This window comes from Apteryx mantelli, chromosome 27, assembly GCF_036417845.1.
Source record: "Apteryx mantelli isolate bAptMan1 chromosome 27, bAptMan1.hap1, whole genome shotgun sequence".
In the NCBI taxonomy this organism is placed as follows: Eukaryota; Metazoa; Chordata; class Aves; order Apterygiformes; family Apterygidae; genus Apteryx; species Apteryx mantelli.
This window is the reverse complement of record NC_090004.1, coordinates 6,690,946-6,716,968: the sequence shown is the minus strand read 5'-3', so window position 1 is coordinate 6,716,968 and position 26,023 is coordinate 6,690,946. Positions and strand designations below refer to the sequence as shown.

Sequence of the window (26,023 nt, the reverse complement as noted above, 5' to 3'; positions counted from 1 at the left end):
AGAGATGTTCCTTCCTCCAGGGACTTCTCACTGCAAAATGCGTAGGGAAAGCGAGGGGGAGTTGTAACAAGCTTTTCGGGAAAAGGATGCATGGATTGGAATCAAACGAATTATTGCAGAGCTCTGGAGCACTTCCGTGCTTTGCTGTGTTCTCGATAGCAGAGGCCACTTCGTAGCGTATAGGAGAAGCTTCCCAGCTCCCCCAGCAGCGCCCGGCAAACAGCTCGGGCTGCAAGCAGAAGCCAAAGCAGACGCAAAACTCGCTGCTGGCTGCTCTTGCAGGCTGCCCCTGCGTGCACGCACAGGGCAAGCACCCTCGGAAGTCAGGCTGGCTCGCTCGCTCTCCAAGGAAGCGCTGGGGAGCGTGTGACGATGACAGCAGGTGCAGCCCACCGTCACGCTCGCTGCGGCCACGCACCTTGCTTTAATCACACCACTTGGTAGCTGTTCATGTCTGATAACTGCAAACGTAAGAGTTAGCGAGCGACAGAGGGAAGCGAGGCAGGATGCCCTTGACTTCGCAGCAGACTGGAGGAAGCGATGAAGTGTTGAAAGGAGCTCGCAGCTCTCGGATTAGGGCAAGTAGCTGAGTTTTTCAGAGGGTTCAGGAACACATTTTCAAGTGTTTGGTTCCCGCTGTGCCATTTCCCGTTAGATTTTCAGAGGAACGCGGAGCCTGACACATTGAGTTCTCCTCATCCCACTTCTTGGCCTGAAGCTGCCTGGAAAATCTTGTTCTGTGGGTACGTTTTTGAGGTTATGTGTGTGCGTGGTGGGGCTGGGGGTATCCTGGCACTGATCCCCGTTCTTTTTTCCAGCTACAGGAAAGAGTTTATAATCTTTGGCAATGGCAAAATTTGGGGTCTCTTATACCGCTGGCTGCGTCCCCCGGCCGGGTGCTCTCTAAGGCTCTGCTTCTCTGTTTCCCTCTCTCCGGGCCGAGGGCCAGCAAGTCCACAGACAAATCTCGCTGCCAGCTCAAAACGCTTCTTAAAACCCTCAGCAAAACGCAGTTGCTTTTGCTCATTGTGATTCTCCATCTGATGTTCCCCGTGGCGCAGGGCTCTCTCCTTATCTTCAGCAGAGAGCGATTACCTTGCACAATCCCGTCCGTGGTGGTTGCTCCAAAAGGGCTTCCTAAAAATCCTGTAAGCACAAAATGTACTCTTGATAAAGAAACCAAAAACCCCCAAACCCCCAAGGTGGGGAGTTCTCTGACAACCTGCAAGTGCCGGGAATGTTTAAAATGTTTTTAACAGCGGCAGCGAGCTCGCGGGTTTGCGCTCGCGCGGTGCGAATGAGCCGCGTGGCCGGAGCGGCGCACTGGGAGCTGGGGCTCTGGGGTCTCCGGCGTGGGGGGACGTGTGCGGATCAGGGCAAAGATACGGAGGGTCCGGATGCCGGGGCGTCAGGTCTCCCGCGGCGTGGCTGACCCCGGCTCGGCAGCGAGCTGAGCGCCCGGGACGGGCTCTCGCTGCCTTTGGCAGTCCTGGCTGCAGCTGAGTCAAACCTGTTTTGTCGTATCAGTCATTTCAGCTGAGCCTCGTCTCCCGAAATATTTCGTGGGTAAAGGTGCGGCAGCTCCGAGAATCCCCATCTGATGCAGTTGATCTTCAGGTTATTTTCTTGGATTTTGAATTCAATTTAAAGGTTGTTGGGTTTGGGATTCTTAAGGAGTTTTGAGCGGATGCAGTTATGGGACTTCCAGGGTCTTTTTGATTTATTTTCTGTTCAAAAACAAGTGCCAAAACCAGTTTTCTTTGGGGATTTTATTCAGTTTACATCTCCTACTGAAGACAAGGAGAATTATTTACCCAGTTACTGCTCACTTGCTTGATTGGATTCTAATTATATTTAAATTATGACTTTTGAAGTTTAAATCTTTCATCCTTAGGTTTGCAGCTTATTTATATCTAGACCATACAGATTGCAGCTGAAGTACACTGCAATTAAACCATTTTCATGAGCCTCCTCATGTTCCCAGAAGCAGTGTTTTTGGGTCATCTGTGTGTGTTTGGCCAGACGCATAGGTGGAGGAGTTTGGACAGGAGAGAATAGCTGATGTATGAACAGGGCAGCAAAATAGTAATTTAGAGCTTTTTCTGAGTTGATAGAATCTGATTTTTATCGCAGCACCTCTTGGAAATGACACCTTGTATCACAGAGACGTTGACTGCATGAGAAATCTGTAGCTCGAGAGCTCACCTCGGATGATTTTAGTGCCATGCAGAGTTTCTGTGCGCGCAGTCCAGAATGGTTATTAGTTTCTTCCTGTCAAACAGATATGCCTCCAACAGGCTCGTATGTTAGCAGGCTGTCAGCAAGCCACGCAGCGAGGAAGAGGAAGACTTCTCTCCCTGCATTGGTGGCCTGGGCACACTGCTTTCCTGCTGTGACTTAAAGTTGCAGGCAGTGTTGTATTGTGCGTGTGTGTTGGGGAGGACAACGGTCCCAGAGCAAGCGTGGGACACCAGTGTACGCACAAAGTGATGCTCTTGCAGGGACAGTAGCACATTGCTGGGGAGGGGTGGGAGCAAGGAATTTCCTTGTCGTGGGAGCATGCGGTGTCAGCCTTTCCTCGATTCATGCAATTTTCTTTCATGTCCTGTAATTTCAGAGTAAACGAGGGCTGGATGCAATTATTGCAGGTGCTCATTTTTTCGTGACAGGGCTTCACGCACCACCATTCAGTCTGATGCCCTTTTGCTGCCGTGGTGCTGACGTAGTATAGACATAAAGCTTGGGCACTGACAAACCTGTAATTGCATTCCCCCAGTGCTCTCCCTCCTCCGGAGGCGTAGCCGGATGGCGCTGGGCAGCAAGCAGTGCTGTTGTGGCAGGGGAGCAGGCTCCCTTGCTGCTCTCCTTCCTCTGAAGTCTGCAAAGTTGTTGGCTTCCTGCACGGACCAGAGGCGAAGCTGGTGCATGTGGGTCCGGCTGCCTTGAACGCCTCGAAGATGGAGGGATGCCAGGCCTGGCACCTCCTGCTTTAGCAAGATGCAGGAACAGACCTGAAACTGAGAGCTGGAGTAAGGTCTGCGTTGCTAGCTCAGATGTCCCTGTCTGAACCTGAGCATCTTCAGGATCAAATAAGGTGTCTTGTGGCCCTGCCAACTTCCCTCTGTTAATGCCCAAGTTACTGATCGGGTTGCTGCAGCTTCCCAGCTGAAGTGTGCAAGTGGATCTGCAGCAGGTGGACATAAAACTGGTTCTTCCTTCAGCCAGGACCTTTGGCATAGCAAATTTTCCACCAAAATAGCCTGTCCTGTCTGATTTGATGGAGCGGGTTTGCAGCTAAGCTTACTTCTATTGAGAATAGTCAACTGTCGGACAAAAACCTTATTTTTAATTAACTTTGCCATTTTGCTTTCTAGTTATATCCTGTGGAAACCCAGGAACCCCCAGCAATGCAAGAGTTATATTTAACGACGGCTTGGTTTTCTCCAGTTCCATCATCTATCAGTGCCGGGAAGGCTATTACTCCACAGGGGTGCTGAGCAGGCACTGCACCGTGAACGGGACGTGGACCGGGAGCACTCCAGAGTGCACAGGTGAGCGCGGGGACGGGCTCCTGGAAGCTGAGCTGAGCGGTGCCGCCAGGCTCCGGGGGTGGCTTGTCGGTGCGTGGCCGGAGGCTCGGTGCGGCTGTGAACACGCCAGCGCGCCGCGCTGAGAAACTCGGCTAAACTGTCTGGTGTTGGTGGAAAGCACGCAGCCTGCAGTCTCTCTCAGTACCTGATGGAAAACTCTTGCTTTGCATTTGTTTGTTTTTCCGGTCGAGTGAAGGTCTCTCCCTGATCAGTTCCCTGAGTAATGTCAGCCGTCCTGGAGGTGCTCTCCTTGGGCGGCTGCTGAACATGAGCGTTCCTGCCCGTCGGCATGCCGGCAGCTGGGACATGCACGGGCCCAGCCTGGCTTCAGAGGCCCTCAGTGAATGTGTTGCATTTTTTTACGGCTCCGACCTGCCGCTGCCTCCGTCAGCAATGCGTGACGGCAAGCGTGCTCTTACATGAAAGAGGGTAACTAGGCTACGGGCAGGAGGAGCTGCCGCGTGCCAACTATTCCAGACGTAGCCCAGATTTGACCCAGGTTTTCTTTAATGTTTAATGTATGTTAATACTTCTTGCAAGGTCTTAGCGTGCCATTAACATCCCTCTTCCCTTCCCTGAACAGAGGAAAAGTTTTCTCCGTGTACTACAGCCCAGCCTGCTCCAGCTAGCCCAGCCCTCCAACCGCTCTGTGCTAAAAGCTCCCTGTTCTGCAATTAGGGCATTACATCCTGCTCTGAAAAACACTCAGGACCGTCAGGTGTTCTAGTTATTGCAGCTCCATGAGTATGAGACAAGGGATGGTCAGCCAGAAACGCTTATTTATTTTCCTTTGGCAGTGATCAACTGTGGTGACCCTGGTGTGCCAGCCAACGGCATTAGACTGGGCAGTGACTTTACCTACAATAAAACGGTGGTGTTCCAGTGCACGCCTGGGTATATGATGGAGTCGGACAGGGCCTCCTCTCTAGTTTGTACAAAAGACCGAACCTGGAACGGGACCAAACCTGCCTGCAAGGGTAAGACTGGTTGCTATAAATATCTGAGGATACAAGTTTTACAGGCCACAAACTTTCTCTAACTTGTGACAGGGTAATAGGCTGTTAAGAGAAACTACTGCATAGTGCCTGGAGCCCACCTGTGAGTTTGTCAGTCCTATCATTCAATCTGCACCCTGTGTTTATGGCACTTAGGCAATTTTTTCAACATAGCATGAACACCTTGCCGACTTTAGGTGTATCAATCATCGCAACATGCCTGGGAGGGAGAGAATTGCTATTATCCTTGTGGTAGAGAAGGAAAGGTGAAGCACAGAGAACTAAGTGACTTACTCTTCACAAAAACTCAGATCAGACTTAAATGAAGCACACTGTTTTGCAGGCACACACTTTTTCAGCATTATCTAGGAGTCTGAAGGATGTTTCTTCCAACTCCTTTCATTACTTCTTTATTCTGAGATTGCCTCTGTAGTTCAAAGATAGGAAAGAGAAATAATAGAAGAGTTGCAGGACAGACTGGATCTTTTCTGCCAGTGTTTTACTCGCCCACCAAGTGTAGATAAGGCTTGTAGCAGAATCTGTGTACTTCGCCTTTTGCAATCTGGAAAATTTACCTGTCAGGATGCTGATATAAATGCAGACCACATAGAAACTTCCAAATATACTCCAGTTCCTTTAGAGGCTGTAAAGAACAATTCTTATACTCCTTTTTCATTCTCACCACTGAGCTAATGTTGCAGGAATAATACAGAACGTGGCCAGGTCTCGTTCGGAGGCCAGGCTAATTTGCATGGGCTTAGTGTCTTTCTCAGTGCTCCCCTGAGCTAGAAAGCAAAGCACTGCAAAAATGTCATATTAAAACACCCCAGAGTGGATGAAATACAGACTAGTTGTTGATTTGACTACTAATCTGAAACTCAGCCAGGTTGTCCAAAATCTATGAATCTTTCAGGGAATCCTTGATGAGTTTTCACACTAAGTCAGGTTGAGTTCTTAACTTCAGATGGAAATGGACACAGACTCAGAAATCTGACTTGGCGATTTGGGATTTGGTTAACTCCAAACTTCAAAGTAAAATCCTAGGGTTTACAACTACACACGCAGCTGGAAAAGTTTTCACAGACTCTCTGCTAGCCCAGTCCTAGGAGATGTTCTCTGAGAGCAGAATATAACTGTGATCCTACATGAATTTCCTTGTTAACGGAAATAACTATGCTGAGAAGTTGTGAGAACTGAATATGCTTTTGTTTTTCACTCAGCTATCATCTGTAAATCCCCGCAAGCCATACCCAACGGAAAAGTCATGGGCTCAGATTTCAGCTGGGGTGCCAGCGTGAGCTACGCGTGTTTGGAAGGATATCAGCTCTCCCTGCCGGCCGTCCTCACCTGCGAAGGCAACGGGACTTGGAGTGGAGAAATCCCGCAGTGCTTTCGTGAGCAGACACCGGTGTAGATGTTTGCATACAGCCGGGACACGGGAATATGCTTAAAACCCAGTTGTTTGGGGTCTTCTCTCTCCCATCTCTGGTCCACACGTAACTGATTTTAGTTTCATCTCTGACATACCTGGCAGTTCCGTGGACATGTAGGATTCTCTACCCATCACAGAGGGTGCAGATGGACTTCTATAGGAGAGCCTGTTTGTTTTCAACTTCAAACATTATATCCAGGTTCATCTCACTTCATTGAGTTGCCTGATTTTGCTCTGTCTCAGCCAGTGGAGCTGCATGTTTCCAGAAAGCAGTGTGGCCCTACTTAGATCCTTTTGGAGGATCTCTCTCCTCCTAACTACCTTCAAAGTTTAAGGAAGTTTTTCCAGCAATTATGGGACTACCACTCAACATGCATGAAGTTAAATATCCAGTTACCAGGTTTCCTACCCGTAAGCCCTTGGGGAAACCTTGGATTAACTGAAGTCAGTGGAAATTTTGCATGCTAGTAGAAAAAATGAAGATGCTCGGAGTGACTGTGGCTAAAAGTCTTGAGTGCTTTCCTCCTCTCTGACACCAGGCAAATCGCTGGGTGCCTTTCTTGTCCATCTCTGTGACAAGGAGGCAGTAATGGCCCCTTGGAGATGTACTGGAAAGCAAAGTCAGTCACTTCACCTCTTTTTATGTAGAAGCGAGGTCAGGTTTGCAAAGAGTCTCAGCACTGTGCATGTTCTCTGTGCACCAGATGTCTTAAAAGCTCTGGCCCCTTGTCTGGGTGACTCCCTAGTGACTGAAGACTTCTGAAATCAGGGCTCTTGAAACTACCAAAGGCCTTAGAAAAAACGTTTGGAGAAGGGCACTCTGTCATTGCAGCAGAAGGGATGTTTTATGGATGTTTTGTGAGGGCAGAGCTTTGGCTGGGTGGAAACCTGTATGCTTGATATAACAGCTAATACAAAAATTTAGTTAAACATCTCATAATGATAAAGCCAGATTTGAGTTTCGTTTCTTGGCTGAATGGCTGGCAGCTGCACAATAGCCATTTTCATATTAAATCATACAAAGACCTGACTGCGTTCCTTACACCTTTCCCTAGATCTTATATAATTAGTGGGCTTTCTGTGTGACACAGAACATAGCAATTTGACATTGTGCAATTAGAGGTACGTTTTAAAGCTAAGCATACTGTTTAAAAAAAAAGATGGAGAAAGTGGAAGTTTAATTAACAGCAATTGACAGAAAGACAGAATTGCAAGGAAAGTAGCCAGCAACACCTGCCACTAGTAATTTCCTAGGCATTCACAGAGTTTGATGGCAAGGAGTAGGCAGGTTTGGGCCATTAACAGACCCACCTTTAGCTTATTAACATTGCTTGCTCTTGAGGCGGCCTGTCACAATCCTCTGCTCTCTTTGCCTGTTCCAGCTGTCTTCTGCGGTGATCCTGGGATACCAGCTCAAGGCAGGAGGGAAGACAGAGGCTTCACGTACCGCTCTTCTGTCTCGTTCTCCTGCCTAGCCCCGCTAGTGCTGGTGGGATCAGCCCGGCGGTTCTGTCAGTCCGACGGGACATGGAGTGGGACCCAGCCCAGCTGCATAGGTAAGAGGAGACACCTCTGTCTTGCAACTACAAGCAAAGAGCTTGGACTTGTCACTTTGCTTTTCCCTTTCTAGCAAACTCATTTTTCTGTCCTCTGTTTACAGAAGTTAGCATTTTACATTTCTGTGAAAATAAGAGCATTTTCCTTTCATATAGGATGATGCTTTTGTTTTTTATGACTGCATTAGCAGGTGGCAAGCTCCCCCCCTTCTTCTCTTAGGGTTTGCTGCTTAGATTCGGCGCCTGTCCCCCTTGTTCTTGCCCCTGCCGTCAATGGTGGTCAATATATCATCCATCCGAGGAAGACAACCTCTTCCCCTTAACAGGTTACTGTTTAATATAGCTGTTCTGTTCCCAGAAACCTCAGCAAAGCAAAGATCTACCTAAAGGGTGCATGTGGGAGCTTGTGTGTTCGCTGCTGCATTTGAATTATATCCAGAATAGCCGCATAGCAACTCCTAGAAGTATCAAGGTGCTGTATACAGAGAACTAAATCCTACAGTTTGCTTTACCTTTCTGTGATGTTGGGATTCAGACTTACATTTCCACACATTCCTCATGTGGCCATTTTCTGGGGCTTCCAAAACCCTTTGAAATCGCAGGGTGGTCTGTAATCATAATTAGTCACAGCATTCTCAGCCAATTTAAAGCTCTAGCTACAGTCTTGAACTCTAGGGCTCCTGTGGTGATAAATTGCACAGGCTATGTGCTGTTTGTCTTAACTGTCTACGTGAACACCACCATCACCATATTATCTGGGCATCCAGGGCAGAAACAGCTTTTGGACTGTTCTCTGCTGTTTTCAATCGTTCCGGCTTGCTAACTACGTCTTAAATGCATCGCCAATTACACGAATGTTAAGATACTCATGGCCAGCTCTTCAAAGTCTTCTATCTTCCTCTTGATTTCACCATGAGCTTTGCGCATACAAAGAGTTGGGAGCTCCCCTGTACTCTTGTGAACGTTGGCCTTAAAGGCTAGTGTTGGGATTCTCTTTCGTGCTTCATCAGTTTTTCACAGATCCTTATCCAGGATCCTGCCATAAATTCATGGCATGCCCCGCTCTAGAGCAGTGTACGAAACTGCAGCGTGACTGAACACAGCAAACAGTTGTTCATGCTGCTGCTGAAACATACTTTGAATTTGTCTCCCCAACACAAATCACGGGAAGGAACAAGACTTGTGCATCTACAAAACCCTGATCTGAAACACCAGTTTCCAACACGGGCAGGCAAAGCCACAGTGTTGTATTTATTCAGCTTTCATCCATTTTTGAGGCACATCAGATAGCCAGCACCATCAGACCCCCCAAATACAGCCAGGAGACTTGGGCTGTCTGCACTTTACCCTGCGCAATCCATCACCTTCCACCTCATCCATCGGATGGGGCTCTTTATTTATTTATTTTAGACACTGTGATTTATCTGGGGGCTTCCATGGAAACTGCATCAGTGATAAATGACAAAAGCGCAGCAGAGCTGAATGACAGAAAATGAATTAGTTCATGTGGTGCAGCCCCAAATTGGCTGCATTTTGTATTCCTTGTTTAGTGACTCACCACAGCTCCAAGGACCTGGGGAGAACACCAAGAAATGCATAATGCACAGTGTGAAGAGGCTGATTTGTCAGGTCATAAGGAATAAAAACATAAAAACACAAGCCGTTAGATACAGAAGTCAGGCCCCATTTTCCTGTAGCTGCAACGAGAAGTGACAGGTCGCTTCTGTTCCCGCTCTGTGTTGAATTGCAGAGACTTTCCTTAGAGAATTTATTTCTTGTCTTTCACAACCATGTTAACTGGAATATTTAAAGTAAAGTATAGAGAGGGCCTTGCTGTGGGGAGAGATGATCCTTCCCATAGCAATGTTGAGTGTATCAAGGAGAAAAAAGGCTGGGAATCCAGAGCAGACTCCCATCTGGCTTAACTGAGATACTGCAGTGCTCCAGCTCCCTACAAACATAGCTACCGCTCCTCCTGGCCAGGGTACCTGAGCATCCTTGCAGATGGTACTGCATGTTATTTCGATGATGCTGCATGTCCTGTGATCCTGTGGAGCAGGTGAGCTGCTTCTGCTCAGTGCAGGGTGTTGTACGTAGCATGTGTGGTTTTTGCAATCGCCTCATCTCGCTCTTGCACACTCTTGAGGAAAAACTCAAGGGCTTGGAACTGCACTGCTGAAATAGTGTGTCAATATATGTTGCCTTTGGGCAACTCAACACCCAGGTCTCCAGCTGGTCTCAGCTCCGTGGAGAAGGATCTTTTCAGCTTTCCTCTGACCTTTTGAGCTAGTGCTCAAATGGCACTGATGCTCTAAGCCAGGCTGTTCCCATGTTCTTGTGGCAGGGCCTGTCCAGGCACCATGTAATGATCGCAGTCAAGTGGGCCGGGTCTAGTGGAAGATGTTTTTCAGCTGCTGCAGCTGCCTTGCAGGTGGGGGACTTAGTTTCCTTTGCTCAGCGTGGGATGCTAATGTAAATGCAATGCATCTCTGTCCTAATTTTGTCAAATCTCTGCTACTATCTACACGTTGGAAAAAAAGAAAGTGATAGATGCTAGAAGAGTAGCAACAGGTATTTGTACTGAATTGAGCGTGTTCATCTTCTGATAGATTGAGACCGAATGAGGCGTAAGGAGAGATTATGTATCCGAGATAGGTTAACGTTTCCAGCCCCCATCTATCACCGCAAAATAGCAAGGTCCCTGGGTGAGCGAGTGACGGCAGAGCAAAGCCCAGAGGGCTGAACGCGCTGCCTAGGCCCGAGAGAGGACAAGGTCGATGCAGCCCTCGCTGGTGCAGGGGGAACGACCAGGGACAGAGAAGGGCACAGCATCAGTGAGGCACGTGCTTTACTCCTAGTATACAGAATGGGGAAGGGAAGAGAAATATCCCTGACACAAGATGTATGTTCTTCTGTTTTCTCCTGAGTGATAGAGTGCCTCTGGTTAGGTTGCGTGGGAACAGTCAGGGGCCTGAGAAACAAAAATATCCATGTATTTTTCCCTGTTGCTATGTATTCCTTCTGCAGCAAAATATTGCTGTCTCGTTGCAGAGGTGCAGCATGGGCTTTCTGCGTGGAGAGCAAGGGAAAGCAGAGCTCTGACGTGTCTTTCACAACCGCGCCTTTAAAAACGCTGTGTCTGTTCTTTTCTTTTAAGACCCCAGCCTCACAACGTGCGCAGACCCCGGCGTGCCTCTCTTTGGGATGCAGAACAACTCCCAGGGCTACCAGGTACTGTCACGGCAGCCCAGGTGCCCCGGCTGCACCGCGTCGCTTGCTGCGGTTAGCCCTACCCGAGTCCTTACCTGGATTAATGCGTCTTCCGGCAAGCGGGACATCGTGGCGTGCTCCGTTAGACCTCGGAGTGCATTTGTACTGGATTAGCTGGCAATGCATTATTTATGATATTAATTACAGTGCTAATTAATAGTTATTAGTGTAATTAGTATTCACATTGGAGACCTGACTTCCATTCTTTTTCAGACTAAATCCTGTAGGTGGTTTTACTAATCTCAGCTCCCATACAGTCAGAAATCAATGAAATGGAGAGAAAAAAAACAAAGCAATTCCCCAGCGCCTTCCACCTACGGACCCCGCGGCCGGCCTCGCCGCTGCCCCTCTGCGTGCGGCAGTGGGAAGGGCCGCGCGGCTGGAATACTTAATTCTGTGCAGCAGCTCCTGCCAGAGTGGATCTTCTCAGTTTTGCTGCTAATTAGTTGTCTTAATCTTGGGTTTTAGTGAATTAATTCTAGGTTTTAATTAATACTAAGACACTATGAGTCTGGCTTTTGTAAGGGTTGCCAGTTTGAGAGCTGCACAGCGTAGTGGAGCCCTCCCAGGTGCTCACATAGGGAAGGGGGTGATGGTCGGAGGAGTGCTCCAGGGAAATCCTGCCATTCAATGTGGTACGGAGGGACCTCAGCCGCCAATGAGAGTCTCCAGGAGCCAGTGTGTGATAAAACCTGACCGCGGGGCCTGTGAGGAAGTGGTACCACGTGCATGGTACAGCCTCGCTAGGGAGGACAGACAAGATGCTTCAAGCCCTACTTGGCATTTTTATTTTCAGCATATTCTGGTTTTAAAGCATAAACCAGTTTAAAATAACGTGGATCAAAGCCAAACAGCATCATAGTGCCAACCCTTTTGAAGCAGAAAGTGAGACTGACAAATCCATCTTCATTATTTTATTGAAACAAAACGCAAAAAGTAAACAGTCTTCAGAAAGTAAATATACCTCAAAAATGCTGAAAAGTCAGTTGTCAGGTTTTGTGATCCTTTTCACCATTCACAATCCAAATTGGCATTTACAATATGAGTGAAGGATGTTTGGTTTTACTAGTTATTTTGAATATCCCTTCTGACAAAAATTTCAGCCATTTCCAAATATCACCTGTGTCTGATGCTAATTTGGGTGTATTTATATGACATTAAAGCCTTGCCTGTGTTGCTAATGAAGCAACTCTGTGCACAGTTAACAAAGGCAGCAGTTTTCCAAGGGCTCTGACAGCTTTCTTGATACTAGACTCTGGCAGAGTGGTAAGCGTAGAAAGCAGGTAACTCCCCTTTTCAGTATATAGAAGAGGAAAAACTATATGTATTTTATTGTAAGCCTGGGTGAATTATGTTACACTGGAAGGTTTGGTGTTTTGTCTCCTATTGAAACAGGTGGGAAGCATAATTCTTTTCAAGTGTCAGAAAGGATACCTGCTCCAGGGATCGACCACCAGGACCTGCCTCCCCAACCTGACGTGGAGCGGCGTGCAGCCGGACTGTGTCCGTAAGTGTTGGGAGAAGTTTTATCGAGGACAGCAGGTGCCTTTGACCATGCTGTTGCCTTGTTCTGTTGTTGCTGTGCTTCACCGTGGGAGTAGCTGGCTCTTCAGAGGTGGTAATTTTGTGGGAGGGCTCTCAAAGACCATATCCTTGAAGAAAAGGGGGATCACACAATCAGTCAACTTGACTATACCAGCAGCCGGTTTTGAATTCGGATAGGTTATTACTTGTCCCTCCTTAGAGAGGCAATTTGAGGTGAGGCTTTGTTTTGTGTTTCTGAAACCGTGTTTGATGGCAAAGATGTGAGCTCACACTCCAGGGACTAAGGTTAACATTTAGCCAGAAGGCCTCTCCAGCAGAGGGATGTTCCTCCTGGTCTTTAATAGCTTGTTGCTCTTTCTTTCAAGCTGTCCATCATCTTTTCCTTGCTATAGCAAAAGGAATTTAATGTATTTAAGCTGTAATATCCATTGTGGCCTCTATATCATCTTATCGTAAGTATTAAAATGCTTCTTCCTCTCCCTTGTGAGATGGTTTATTGGTGAGATGTATTTCAGTTAGCAAACCCTATCGCTCCAGCTGCTGCGAGCAGCCCCATCGGGCAGCCCAACGCAGGGGCCAGCCTTTAACGTTTCTTACCAGCAGCACCGGGGAGAGGGGGCAGCTGCAGAGGAAGGCAGCTACCCCCTCTGCTTGCCGTGGTAACGTGAGCGTGACCCCAGCTCACAGCCTTGCCTCTCTGTCTGCTGAACTGGAAGACTGCAGAGATGAAGAAACAGCTGTGGATTTAAGTGGGGTTTTGCTTCTGTTGCTAGGTGCATTGAAAGAGATGATGTGTTTTTGGCTTACTCACGCTAGCGAGAGCGACTGAGTTGTTGGCTTTAGGTTTTCTGCAAAGCTTCCTCCGTCTGCAGCGTGGAAGGGCAGAATTAGATGCAGTTGCTGCTAATGCAAAGCTGAACCGTCGTCTCCTGACTAGGGCTGCGGGCTTGGAGCCGGGACGGCGAGATACTGCTTTAAGACTGTGCGAGTTGGGGTTAGTCTCTCGGGCTTTCTGGGTTTTATATTTCATCCCCTGTAAAATGAGGATGTAGATAATACCTCATGAAGGCTGCTGAGGATTTGCTTTCATTCATGAGCAGTTTGAGAGCTACAGAAAGGGGAAATTTACAGTGTGGGTGAGAGGGAGCTTCCTGCCTATATATGATTTATTAGCTTTGTGTTGTAACTTCTCAAGGAAAACGGTGGCACATTTACAACAGGACCTGACAGAGCAGGGCATGCACGTGCTCTCTCTGGTGGCAGGGAGCTGGACAAGCTGATCTTAGATTTCTGCGGGCCAAATCCCAAAAGCTAGTGAGCAATTATAGGAATTTATGACTGTTGCACACTTCCGAGGACTTACTCTGTGATCCTATTGACAGGCAGGTGCAAATCATTAGTAAGCACCCATCCTGCGAAGAGAGGCTTTAAAAAAAGCAGATGCATCCTCACCCCCACTTGACTCACTGACTTTACCTACCGGACCTTGATGTGCTGTGAAGGTAGCTCAGCGCAGCTTTGCCGGCGGGCAGCTTTCCACCTGGGGCACAGTGTTGTGGTCAAGGTTAAGAGGAGGGATGAGGGTAGCTGCCCAGTCTCTTTTCCTGGTCTTTCTAAGTACGTTTACAAAGGCAGGCATTAAAAATGGTTTTTTTTCCCCTGCTTGGAGGCAGCTGTAACCATTTGACCACAAGAAGTTCAGGCTTCTGCTCAGCTTCAGGAGGGTAAATGGAATTTTCTTCTCTTACCTGTGTCAGACAGAAGATCTTCAGCATCATTTAGTTACGAGGTTTTTTTCCTTTAAAGGTGGGAAATAACAGAGCCTGATTTTCAGTTCATGAAAGCTGGAACTGAATGAGGGATCCCCTGAGAGCTTTAGGCAGAAAGAGCAATCTAGCCAGCGAGGCAAGGGAAATGGTCTCATTAATTCATCCGGCTGGGGAAAATCCAAGCATGGCAGGGTCTCCCTCAATGATCGGAGAAAGCTTTTTCTGAAAAAGCTCTTTGAAGTGAATTCTGGCCCTGCTGACGTCGTCGGTGTCGTTCTTCTGCCTTTCTGTGTGTGCGCGGACGGTCTCTCTCATGTCCGTTTTTCCTGTCCTTTCAGCTCATCACTGTAAACAGCCGGAGACCCCCTCCCACGCCAACGTCGGCGCTCTGGATTTGCCGTCTCTGGGCTACACTTTGATCTATTCCTGCCAGAGCGGCTTCTACCTCACGGGAGGCTCCGAGCATCGAACCTGCAAAGCAGATGGCAGCTGGACAGGGAAGCCACCCATTTGCCTCGGTAAAAGCTCTGAGCGCCGTAACCCCGGGCTGGCCAGCCTGTATCAGCCCGTATTTCCTATACTGACAAGCCTACAGAGGCTTCCCTGTGTCGGCACTACCACAGGAGAAATGTCTCAGCGGTCTTAGATGCCGCAATATTGATCAGTTATGGGTTTGTCCTTCTCTTTCAGCGGATGTCCGGCCCAGCGGGAGGCCGGTGGGCACTGCGCGGGACCCGCCGCTCGCCAAGGTGTCAGGTACCGTCACCGGGCTTTTCGTCCGGAGGGAGCTGGAGGATGAGATCTTAGACCTGCCCCACGGAAATTACCGGTGCCGTCCCCTCCCGCCCGCTCCAGCGTCAGAGCGCGCAGAAACCTGGTTGTTCCCTGCAGGTCTTAAAACCGTGGGGCGAAAGCAGCCGTGTGCCCCGGCCCGTTTGTTCGTGCTCCACCGGAGAACGGGCAGGGGCCTCGAGGGAGCCGGGCACCAACGTCCGCTGGCCTCCCCCGGGCACCCCTGAAACTCTAGTCCTCCACGATGCTTTAGATTAGAGCCTTTTTGAAACTTTTTTTTTTTTAACTTTTCCTAAGAACCTATTTTTGGGTTTTGTTTGTTTTTAAAACTTTGAAGGCTTTTTTTTGTCAAAACAACAAAATTAATGTCATCAGCTTGTTTGTTCTCCTCTTTTCCTTTTGTACGCGCTGATGAAAAAGCAGAAAGAGAGTGGGTGGGATCTGAGATATTTAAATACATATTTGTGAATTGGGGAAGAAAGAAATTTGTTCTGATTCCTGAAAAATAAAAATAAGTGGCCATGCTCTTGTTTCTTTCCATGCCCAATTGCTGTGGTGTCTAGTGCCTGCAGATGTGTTTGCAAGGAATTCCCTTTGGAAAGGCTCCTATGAGTACATGGGGAAAAAGCAGCCTGCAATGCTGTCTGTCACTAGCTTCGACCCTGCCACCAGTAAAGTCAATGCCACGTTGATAGACCACAGTGGTGTGGAGCTCCAGCTGTCTGGTAAGGATCTGACACCGGCGGTTTCTGGGGAATTACACTCACGGTGTTGTCACATCATTCACCTTTGATAAGCGGCATCCCAAAGCAAAGGACACTGTGCTCTGTTACCTGAATTATGTTGATTGCTTGACAGAGCTTGACAGAACCACCCAGTTTTGGAGTCTGATCTTTGACTGGACTAAAATGAACAGAATCATGTACCTGGGTTTGCTTTGACTCCACCTGAAAGCAGCTCCGGGCAGTCCATAGCTTGTTCCCTTTATGCTGGAGTGGCAGACTTGTAGTTAAATACAAACAAGATTAAATGGCCTGAGTACCCTTGTCCCTGTCCTCTGTGGAGCACCACGCTGTTGCCGATCCAGTAACATTAGCGAAACATTAACAGTTGAGTCTCTTCCCATGTGCAAAATATCTTGAATATCCAGTGCTGGGGTGGGATGGGACACAAAGGGTTGTGTTTCTGTGGTCCGTTTCCTGGTGCTTCCCAGTGGTAGGTCTACAGGAGTTGTTGCCTGCTCTAAGAAGATAAGCTGGTTTCTCTATTCCCTCAGGTAGAAAGTTAATTACTTTGAACCCAAATGGGGTTTTTTTTGTGATCTAATGATTAAAAATCGCATATTTTCCAGGCATTTACAAAAAAGAAGATGTGCACCTGCTTCTCCAGGTTTATCAGATAACGGGGCCAGTGGAGATCTTCGTCAACAAGTTCAAAAACGATAAATGGGCTCTAGATGGACACGTAAGTGCACGAGCACATCATGCACAAAGTAGCTGGGAGCAGTATTAGGCTGTTATCCTCCAGCGACCTGCCGGCCTGCGGGGTGGGTGGGTAGGTGGGACAGGCTCCCAGCACACGAGGTAACACTGCATGAGCAGTCAGCTCTTCCCTGCTCCCTTGCAGCTGTGTGTTTTCCAATTGCCCCGTGTTTTTAAATCTGTAACTCGGCACTAAAGGAGGAACCAACATGACTAATTCCACTTTAGCATTTTATGTCTGTTAAATATCGAGCTAGAAGAGCTAATCTTCCCCTCACGGAGTGAACTTTTCACCCCAATTTCTGTGTCTGGTAACTTCCCATGCCCTTAAGAGACCCACTGGAGCTGAGAAGAAGTGTGCATCTCATTGACCCCTGGCCACTTGTAGCCCAGAGCCATTGCTATCCCTTTTGAATCAGCAATATGGTCTGTAGCTTATTGCAAACAGGATTTTTTCCCCCTGAGAATTGAGAGTCTTAACTAGTTGGACAGTTGGACTTTTTGAAAAATACCACAGTTTTCTGTGCAATTGAATTAAATTGATGCTGTGCATAAAATTGAAAGAGACTGTGGAAATGGAACAACAACTGCTCATAAGCAGTTGGTTAGAGTAAGGTCTTGAGCAAAGCCCAGCTGCTGTGTTGCTGGAGCTGTTATTGGGAGCTAACAGCCAAACTTCATGTGCTGTGGCAAACAGCACCTTAAAAGAGCTTAGAATAGTTCGTTTGCTCTGTTTTATGCCCTAGATTTTTTTCTGTCATTTAACTGTGAACTACTTAGTGCCAGTCTGCATTTTCATATGGGATCTAGTGCACACATGCAAACACTTCCCAGACCTCCAGAATCCCTTTACCAGGCTTATGTCTCCCTAGGCACTGGTATTCCTAGTGAGATTTAGAGGCATGACTGCTGAGAAAGTCTCTGTAATTATTGTAAAATGTTTTTTATGTGGACAATCATATCTGTAACTGTGAGCAGATACAGGGCCCAGGGACAAGACGGGTGCTAACAAGCCAGGAAAATGTTGAAAAATCCATTAATCTCTGGCCTCTGTCATTACAGGTCTCATCAGAGTCATCAAGCGGCACGTTTGTGTACCAGGGCTTTGTGCGCGGCAAAGGGTTCGGGCAGTTTGGCCTTCAGAGACTTGGTAAGCTTTCTCTGATTACTCTTTTTTGCCTTGATTGCTGAAAGCTGGATTTTGGTGGTAGTGGAAGTTTTCAAACTTGAAGCAGTTTTGCTGTCCCTGGCTTTAATTCTCAGCCCTGCTGGGCCGAGTCTGCAGCAGGTGGAAAATCCTGTGGTGCTGCTGGCTTGAGTGGTGGGGTTGGACGTTGTAACCTTGGCCTTTTCTCTCTCCTTGGGAGGCTTCCCCAGCCTTCCTGTGTCCTCCTCTGCGCCCGTTCGTGGGCCACCAGCACCGTACACCCTGTTCCAGGTGAAGCTTATCCTGCAGGGGTGCAGGGGGAGAGGTGCCATCGCCTCTGCCTCATTTGACACCGCGCTTGTCATGTGGCTCGGGATGGGGGGGAATCCCAATTGCTGGTATTTCCACAGTGGTTGCAGCAGCTTTGCCCTGGCTTGTGTTTAAACACTAAATGCATTAAACATTTGGAGATTCTGACAAGAGGGACTAAACCCTTCCTTGACTTGGATAACACAAGATTTGGGGGAGACAAACAATACAACTTAACAAAAGCATTTTTAGCTTGGGGGCTTAAGTGAGAAATTTAAATAAACAAGTTTCTATTCAAAGAGGGTAAGAGCTTTGGAGGCACAAACACCATCTGTTGTTTTCATGCTACTAGATGTCTCACCTAAGCACCCAAGACCTATTACTACTACAGAAAGCATTTCCATTTCACTTTCAGAAATCACTGAGGCACATGAAAGCTTAAACTACCCAAGGTCTAAGCTCCTAAATCTCTCTTAGAATGTGACTTGAGCTCTTAGATCTGTTAGGAGTCTTGGAATCTGACCCCTGAGTCTTGTCACCTTTATAGAGAATTAGTTGCGCTTTATTCCAGCCTTTGGAAGTCTCCCTTAAAGCCCAACTTTAAGTTTCCAAGTAACCATATTTTTGAAAAATAAATGTTTACAGCTCTATTTAATTTTACTTTTAGATAAATTATGATTCCCAAACTAGGCTAGATCTCCAAACCATTCTGCATGTGACTTGGAAGCTTTGATTATCTTTTACAGCAACACTTGCAACTGTCTTGTTCTCTCGTTGAAGATGTAACCCGTAACTCAAGCAAGCCACGTTTCTTGCAGCTTTGGTGTGAAATGTGTTTATTTGTGTTGTGTTTCAGACATCAGCATGATTGAAAACGATCCAGAATCGATAGGACACCATTTTGCATCAAACAGCAGTTCTGTGGCAGCTGCCATTCTTGTGCCTTTCATCGCCCTGATTATTGCAGGGTTTGTGCTTTATCTCTACAAACACAGGTAGGTGTCAGGAATGATGCCAGTAAGTGAAATAAGTTAAGGGAGCTGACAGAAATATTTGTGCTCTTGGCTTGAGGGTAACCCCCTCGTTCTCTTTTAATTCAGGAGGTGAAAAAATAATGGAGGGAGCATGCGTGGAGGGGAGAGAGTGTTAGGAGAATTTTGTCGTCTTTATGACCACTAATAAGATTTGTAGCGACATCAAGTAAGATAAGGCAAAGCAAATTTCATACTTCAGCATTCGCGATGGCTTTACGTATGTTGTAAATTAGTTATGTCTCGTGATCGATGCACTGCTGGGAAATGCTGCGAAGGACTGTGTGCATTGGCTGCTCTGCAGAGGGAGCATGCTCAGGGCTATACCAAAGCCTGGAGAGCTTCCTGTGCTGCAGCTCTATAGGAAGATTTGCTGTAGGTCCCTTCTGCCTTACCCCAGGTGTCCTACCTCCTTCAAAAGCAGCTTTTTCTTTATGCCTGGCAGTGCTTTGCTGTGGCTACAGCAGGAGTGGCCATGACCTCTTTGGGTTTTCTCTCTGGCATCCTGCAGGAGAAGACCAAAAGTCCCGTTCAATGGCTACGCAGGCCATGAAAACACCAACGTCCGAGCAACATTTGAAAACCCGATGTATGACCGAAACCTGCAGCCCACGGACATCATGGCCAACGAGACGGAGTTCACAGTCAGCACCGTGTGCACAGCTGTATAGCACTCGTCCCCTCGCGCGGTGAGTGGGCCGAAAGGCAGCGCGCCGCCGTGCCGGTGCAGCCACTCTCCCATCCTGAGCCATGCTGGCCATGATTAAAATCCCGGCTGATGAGTGGGTGTCCATGCTGCTACCATGGCCTCGACGAGGCAGCGTGCCCAGATGGCACCTTGATCTTATGCGCAGGCTGTACAGAGCCTCATATTTGTCCCTTTTAGAAGTTGTCCTGTGAGCTGGACCGAAGCAGTGGTGCAAACGAGCACTGTTTGCCCACGAGATCTCTCCCTGGGGCGAGAGATGCAAAACGCATCTGGGTGTGAGATGCTCGCTGCGAGCCGGGCCGTGGGCCAGCCCCTAGATAACCCTGCGAGGAGAGCAGTCGCCAGGTAGGCAAGGAAAAGCCAAGTCTCCAGGGGATCGTTCACTGTGTGAGCCCAGCAAGGTGTTTTGCGCAGCGGTCGGAGGGAGTTAAAGCAGCATGGGGGTTTTAATGTTTTACTGCCTGGGCACAGAAGAATAACTTCGTGTCATAAAAGCCCCCTGTGGCCCTAATGGCCACTTCTAGACTGGAAAGTTTTTAGTCCGTAAAGAAGCTCTTGCAGGCTTTGCCAGTGTTTCCGTGCATAGTAACAAGCTGTTTCTTTCTCTCTCCCCCTCCTTTCCCGTGGTCCCAGACTCCTCCGGGGTGGGTATCTAGTCGACCATCGTGTTTCACCTCACCGGTCTCCATCCGTTCTCTCCCCTCTCCATCTCCCTCCTCCCGACCTTGCCGAGGCTGTGGAGAAGCTGCTGCACCTTGTTGGACTTTGCGTTGACTCCGAGAGACTGCAGGTGCCCTGCGTCGTCTCGGCCCGCGCCGTGGCCGGGCGCACCGAAGGGAATGCTCTGGCCCGCTCCTCCTTCCCGGCCTCCCGGTGGCTCGCAGCCCCGTGCCAAGACCTCTCTGGCGGCGTGGGGGGACCGGGGAAGTCGGGCGATGTGAAGGCTCTTACAACCCGCTCTTTGCTCTCTGCGGAGAAGCGTGGCCGTTTTCCGGGAAGGACCAGCAGGGTCCGTGGGGTGCAACCAACCGCCCGGTGCTTTCGGGAAGAGCTCGTACGACAGAGGCAAACGCGGGTTGCACTGCACAAGATGCCGATCGGGTTAATTGAAAATATCAGTTGTGGGACACGATGAGCAGTTGCTTTGTTGTATTTGGTTTTGTGGGTTCGTTCTTTGTTGGTTTGCCTAACGCAGGGGTTTTACAGAGGAAGTTTTCAGATGGGGCCTTTTCTGCAAGAGAAGCAAAACTTTTCAAGTTTTTCTCCTCTTCCCCATGTTTAACTTTCTTCTGTAGATTCTCGTTGGGTTTCTTCTGCCCCGTGTTCATTTTAATGTTGTTTCTTTGGAAGCTGAGACCGCTTTCAGGGCTGATAAAGAGACCTCTGCCCATCCCTGGCCCTCTCCATACAGCGCTCAGTTTTAACTGCACCCAAACACCCCAACAAGGAAGCTGCTGATGGACAGGAAGGCACAAAAACCTCTTTAAAAATAACTCTAACAAATACTGATTTCCCCCCAAAAGCATTCAAAAGCCTTTGCCCTTTCCACATTGATCCTCCAAATGGCAATGCAATAAGAGTTTTAATTTCTATCCAGAGCTCTTCGCTTTATTTCCCTGGGGCAGAAAGGTTGGCTTGGCTTTCAGGAGCGCAGATAAGGCAGCTTGACATTTTTCCTTCCTCATAAAAGACGGATGCTTTTGTGGCGACACTGCCCTCCTCTAATAAAGAGGAGAGCTGCTCTTGTTGGTTTAGGATTTTAGTCTGTTTGGTCTGAGTCGCTCTTTTGTAGGCCAGGCTGGAATCAAAGAACGCAACAGTACCGTTTTACCAAGCTGTAAGTCAAGCACCTCTCTGAAATACAGCCCACTTAGAGCAGTATTAGAGTCAACAAAGGAGCTCTTTTCTATAGAAGACTTGAAGGGGAAACAGAATTAAAAGAAACGGGGTGGTGGTTACGTCCATGCTTTCTTTTAAACACTAGCTTTCCCCCACCTAATGTCAGCTGAAGTTCTGTCTAATGAAAACCACAAGGTAGTTCTTTTTCCTGTTCTGTTTTTCCTTTTACTTGTGTGTGTGTGCGTGCGTGGGTGTATATATATAAATATATATTATTTTTTTTACTTCTGTCTCTTATTCAGAGCTCTTAGAATAAGCAGCGTTCTACAGCCTATTTGCCGAACAGCCAGCCTGCCAAAAAATGCCATCTCTGCTCCCCAAAGCATGCAGAAATGTTGTGGTTTATTCGGGAGAGATGGGTGCAAGCGCACGGCGAGCCAGAGCGGGACGCTGCCGCGGGGAAGGGGCCACGCGCACGGCGCTCAGGGCCAGGTCGGGGCCACGAGAGCGTGTCCTGCAGCAAGGCGCTCTCCCAGCTCGTGCCGAATAAGCTGGCAGGGCTGAGGCAGTTTTGCAGCGCTGGCTGGCAGAGGAGGTAAATCCCTTTGAGAGCAAGGGCAGGCACCTGCCCCGCGTCGGGGGTCCCCTGATGGCGTGCACGGACCCATGCGGCGCGTGACCAGGCTGTCCGGGCCGGAGCCTGGGGCTAGGGTGCATCTCCCCCCTCGCCCACCTGCATCCTCCGGGGAGCTGCCTCCGGTTCGCACAGCCGTACCCGAGGTCAGGCTCCGCTCCCGGCTCTTCTGCTTCTGGCTGCAAATAGGTCACCGGTTCCTGACCGCGTGATCCAAGTCTGCTCTCCTGGCCCATGCTGGACCCCCCCCCCCCAGGTCCCTTCCAACCTAAATTATTCCGATTCGTATCCCCGGCTGCTCACACAGCCCCTTCTTCCTTTTCTTTGCCAAGCCCCGCTAGCGCAGCGTAGGGCCCGGGCTGCCTTGCAGAGCAGGTCCCGAAGGCGGTGCCCTTCTGCAGTCCTTCGTGCCCCAGCGCCGGTTACTGCAGCATCCCGGCACTTCTAGTTTCAGTGCAATAAACTCCTAACAACTTGGAGCCTTCCCACAACAGCCGCAGAAGAGGCTGAATCTTTCTAGGCTGCTGTCACCAAGCTAAAGAAAAATCTCTCCCAGTAGCCAACTGTGCCGAGCCGCTGGCACGCAAGCGGCAGCGCAGGGCAGCCCGTTGGGTTGCGCACAGAGGAGTGATGTGCCCGTGGGTACGTGTCCGCGCACACACACACACATGCACACAACCACGTTCAACAATAACAGGTCCCGCATTTGCTTTTCAGACCTTTCTGAATCCCACTCAACCGATGCAATAGCCAGGAGGAGCATGTGTCAAGGTGTGTAAAAAGCACCCGAGCTATTTTAAGAGCAAGGTAGGGAGAACGGAGGCTCTACTTAAACAAGACTTGCTGCTTTCAACCTATTATATATCATTTTCCACTGTTGCCCAAACAACAAATGAAGTGGAGGGGGGGTGGTGTTCCATTTTTTTGCAAGCTGGCTTGGACCCGATATGTGACATCCTCCATCTTTGTGCCCAGCAGATTTGCATTATGTTAAAAAACAAAAAAAAAGGCAAAACAAAAAAGGAAAAAAAAAAGAAAAAAGAAAAAAATCCCTCTTTTGTACAGAGATATATTTTTATGAAGCAAAAGTTTGTACAGTTAAAAAAAGACACAATGTAAATGTTTTTTTTCATTATTGTAGTAAACAGTAGTGGAAGATCAGCTTTTTTTTGTAAATGTAATAAAATGTATAAATATGGTTTACATAAAAGTGTAAATATGTAATCTATACATACACTTGGCTTGTCTGCAATATATACAATTTAATTTATCTGTCTCTGTATATGAGGCTTTTCATTGTGTCCAGGCATACTTTACTGAATTTGAAAGCTATTTTAAATTTTTGAATTAAAATAAAATATAAATTTTTGCATTGCTTTTCTTACATTTTTCTGGTGCCTTTTTCCTGAGCTGTCACAGATTTCTTCCAGGTGCTGCCCCGCACGTGGGCTGATGGCGCAGGAGGCTCCCGGCCGCGCTGGAGGAGCCGCGGGCGCAGCGGAACTGCCTGGGCGGGCGATGGGGCTCGCGGGACGGCGCGCGGGGGGAACTGGGGTATTTGCAGGAGGTGAGATGGGTTGTGCACGTTTGCTTTTGCTTGACCTTCTCTTCCAGCCCGGGCTTCCACCACCCCCTCGGCTCCCGGTGGAGCGGAGGCCGAGCTCACGAGCGGATGCCCCAACCTTCAGGCTCGGCCACGCAACCGCGGTCCCAGGAGACCATGGAGGACTCGGGCAAGGCCCCTTCCCCCTCGGCCCGCGGGCGCCCGGGCAGGATGGTCCCGCTTGGACGTGGGCTGCAGGGCTTCACGAGTGAGCAGCTGAGTCGAGCCAACATCTGCCTGCCGCCCCGTTCGGTGCCCTGCTCTCGCCCGCGCTGCGCTAATGAGATGTGATGTTCTTGCAGCTGCCGTCGCTCCCGCGCTCCCCCTTGGCGAGGAGGGGGTGTCCGGAGCAGGAGCTCCAGGCTGGCAGATGAGCAGAGCCCCTCTGAAAATGGGTCCTTAAACAAGATCCTTAGAAAACAATCCAAATCCTTGAGATGGTGATTTATTTCTCAACATCGATACTGGGGAAAAAAACAAAACCTCCTCCAAGGGAGGATAGCTGCTCTTAATGTTCCTTGATCCGGGTCTCGTGCTGAATTTGCATTGCTTGAAGTTGGAAATCGAAATGGCAGAGAATTTCCTAGTTGCAAAGGGATAGCGAATGCGTTGTTACACATCTACTTTTGTGCTTTCAGAGAGTGTCTGAAGTTGCTGAGTTTTTAGCAATAGAAAGGCAGGTTTTTATTTCTGGTTTCCCCCTATGGAGCCTGACAACATGTTTTTGGTCTGACCTGTTTTATCTTGGGGGTTCCCACTGCAGTGGTTTTCCAACTGCGTTTTCCAACGTCGGCCCAAGCATAACCAGTTCTTCTCCTGAGCAGGCTAGAAATCACCTCGTTGCAGCCCAAAGAGGAAGGATCAGCTTCTGCCGGTGCCGTGGGAGGGATGCTAAAGCGTGCGGCCATCCCCGCGCGCGGGGGCTCCCTCCGCGCCTGAGGCCGGGAAGGCAGGAACGATGCTGCTGAGAGGGAGAATAGGGGCTGGCAACCTTGGGGCCTCCCGTCCCTTCTCCACTCCTCTTGCCCTGACTCCAAAGGAAATATTTGCCAGCTTAAAAAACACGGCTGTAAAATGAGACATCTGCAACAGAGCAAAACCCTGGAGAAAGGTGCTGCCAGACGACAAATCAGTCATTTAATTGCGGCAGCGATCAGCCTGGAAGAAAGCTGCGTGCCCCTGCCAAAACGGTGCAGTTCATCGGTCCCCGGGACCACGTTAAAAAGCAGCTCGTTGAATTACTGCGTTTCCCACGCGAGATGTTGCTGCTTCTCCTCCTCCTCCCGTCGCGAGGGGGGTGGCTGCGGGCCGGGTAGGGGCCTCGCCGCATGACCCCGCTCCGGACAGACTGAGGAGTAATTACTTGTCGCTGCCTTGTCCCCGGGCTCCGAGTTAATTCCTGTCTATATGCAGAATTGATCATTTTGCCTCTGCAGCGGGTTTTTATCAGACCTAGTCAGCGTGGTCAAGGGAGGCAGGAAAATACACGCCTGGCGCGGAGGGAGGCTGCTCTGCAGCTCCGGCGGTTTTGACCCGGCGTGCCCCAGTTTGCTCCGGCTAGGCCGGCGTTCCCTGCCGAACGCCTCGTCTCTCCCCCTCGCCGCCAACTCCTGCGATTAGCTTCTGTCCCGGCACCGATGGGCAAAATTTGTTTTAGACGAAGGGTGTTGCGCCGCCTTCGCTATGCTGCTGCTGCTCTGCTCCCGCTCGGTCGGTGCTGCGGTTTGATGCTCCCTCTGTGGCTTTCAGTTAACCTTTTATTTATCTTTTCCAAATCACAGGCGCTTTTTTTGTTTCGTTCACGCCTCGCCTAGCCTCCCTTGGCTTCCGTGAAATAAGGGCGGCGGGAAGGCAGGGAGACGTGGCTTGCTCTGGCCGGGCGGTTGCAGCAGACACGTCGTGCCCGGGGTCGGGGCTGTGCAGGCGCTCGGGACGGCCGAGACGCCTTTGTGCTTTGAACACTGGGGCAACGGTGCCGTTGCCGTTGGATTTGGGAGGATGCTGGTGGAAGAAAGATTGCCGCAACCTCTCTGAGCATTGAGCTTTCCCAGCAGGTTGTTTTTGTGCTTTCTGCCTCTAGCTCGTACGAGTTCACACCGTTCTGTTCAGTTCCCCCAGCTGCTCATCCAGACTGTGCCATGGGCGACGGCCGTCCAGCCCCGGCTGCCGGCTCTGTTTGCGCCTTTGGGGGCTTCGGTGCTTTTAAATTAGAGCCGGTAATTCTTTGGTTTCCAAGCAGCGTGTTCCTGCTGGGTTTTCCTCCTGCTTTCCCTCCTCAGGCTGTCTGGGCACTGGAGCCTTCTGTAAGGGGATTTATTCTG

General features: G+C 49.2%; 1 protein-coding gene across 1 annotated transcript in view; it reads left to right on the top strand.

Annotated features, from left to right (window-relative positions):
* Nucleotides 1-23,485, top strand: part of CSMD2 (CUB and Sushi multiple domains 2) — a 334,099-nt gene extending 310,614 nt beyond the window's left edge. Inside the window, 14 exon segments of the mRNA XM_067311607.1 lie at nt 3,375-3,551; nt 4,388-4,567; nt 5,806-5,979; nt 7,400-7,573; nt 10,731-10,804; nt 12,239-12,350; nt 14,496-14,675; nt 14,848-14,913; nt 15,513-15,674; nt 16,301-16,413; nt 17,493-17,580; nt 18,743-18,881; nt 19,429-19,606; nt 20,260-23,485. Coding sequence (XP_067167708.1) covers nt 3,375-3,551; nt 4,388-4,567; nt 5,806-5,979; nt 7,400-7,573; nt 10,731-10,804; nt 12,239-12,350; nt 14,496-14,675; nt 14,848-14,913; nt 15,513-15,674; nt 16,301-16,413; nt 17,493-17,580; nt 18,743-18,881; nt 19,429-19,588 — 1,799 coding nt within the window. The 3' untranslated portion in view covers nt 19,589-19,606; nt 20,260-23,485.
* Nucleotides 23,486-26,023: the final 2,538 nt, after the last annotated feature.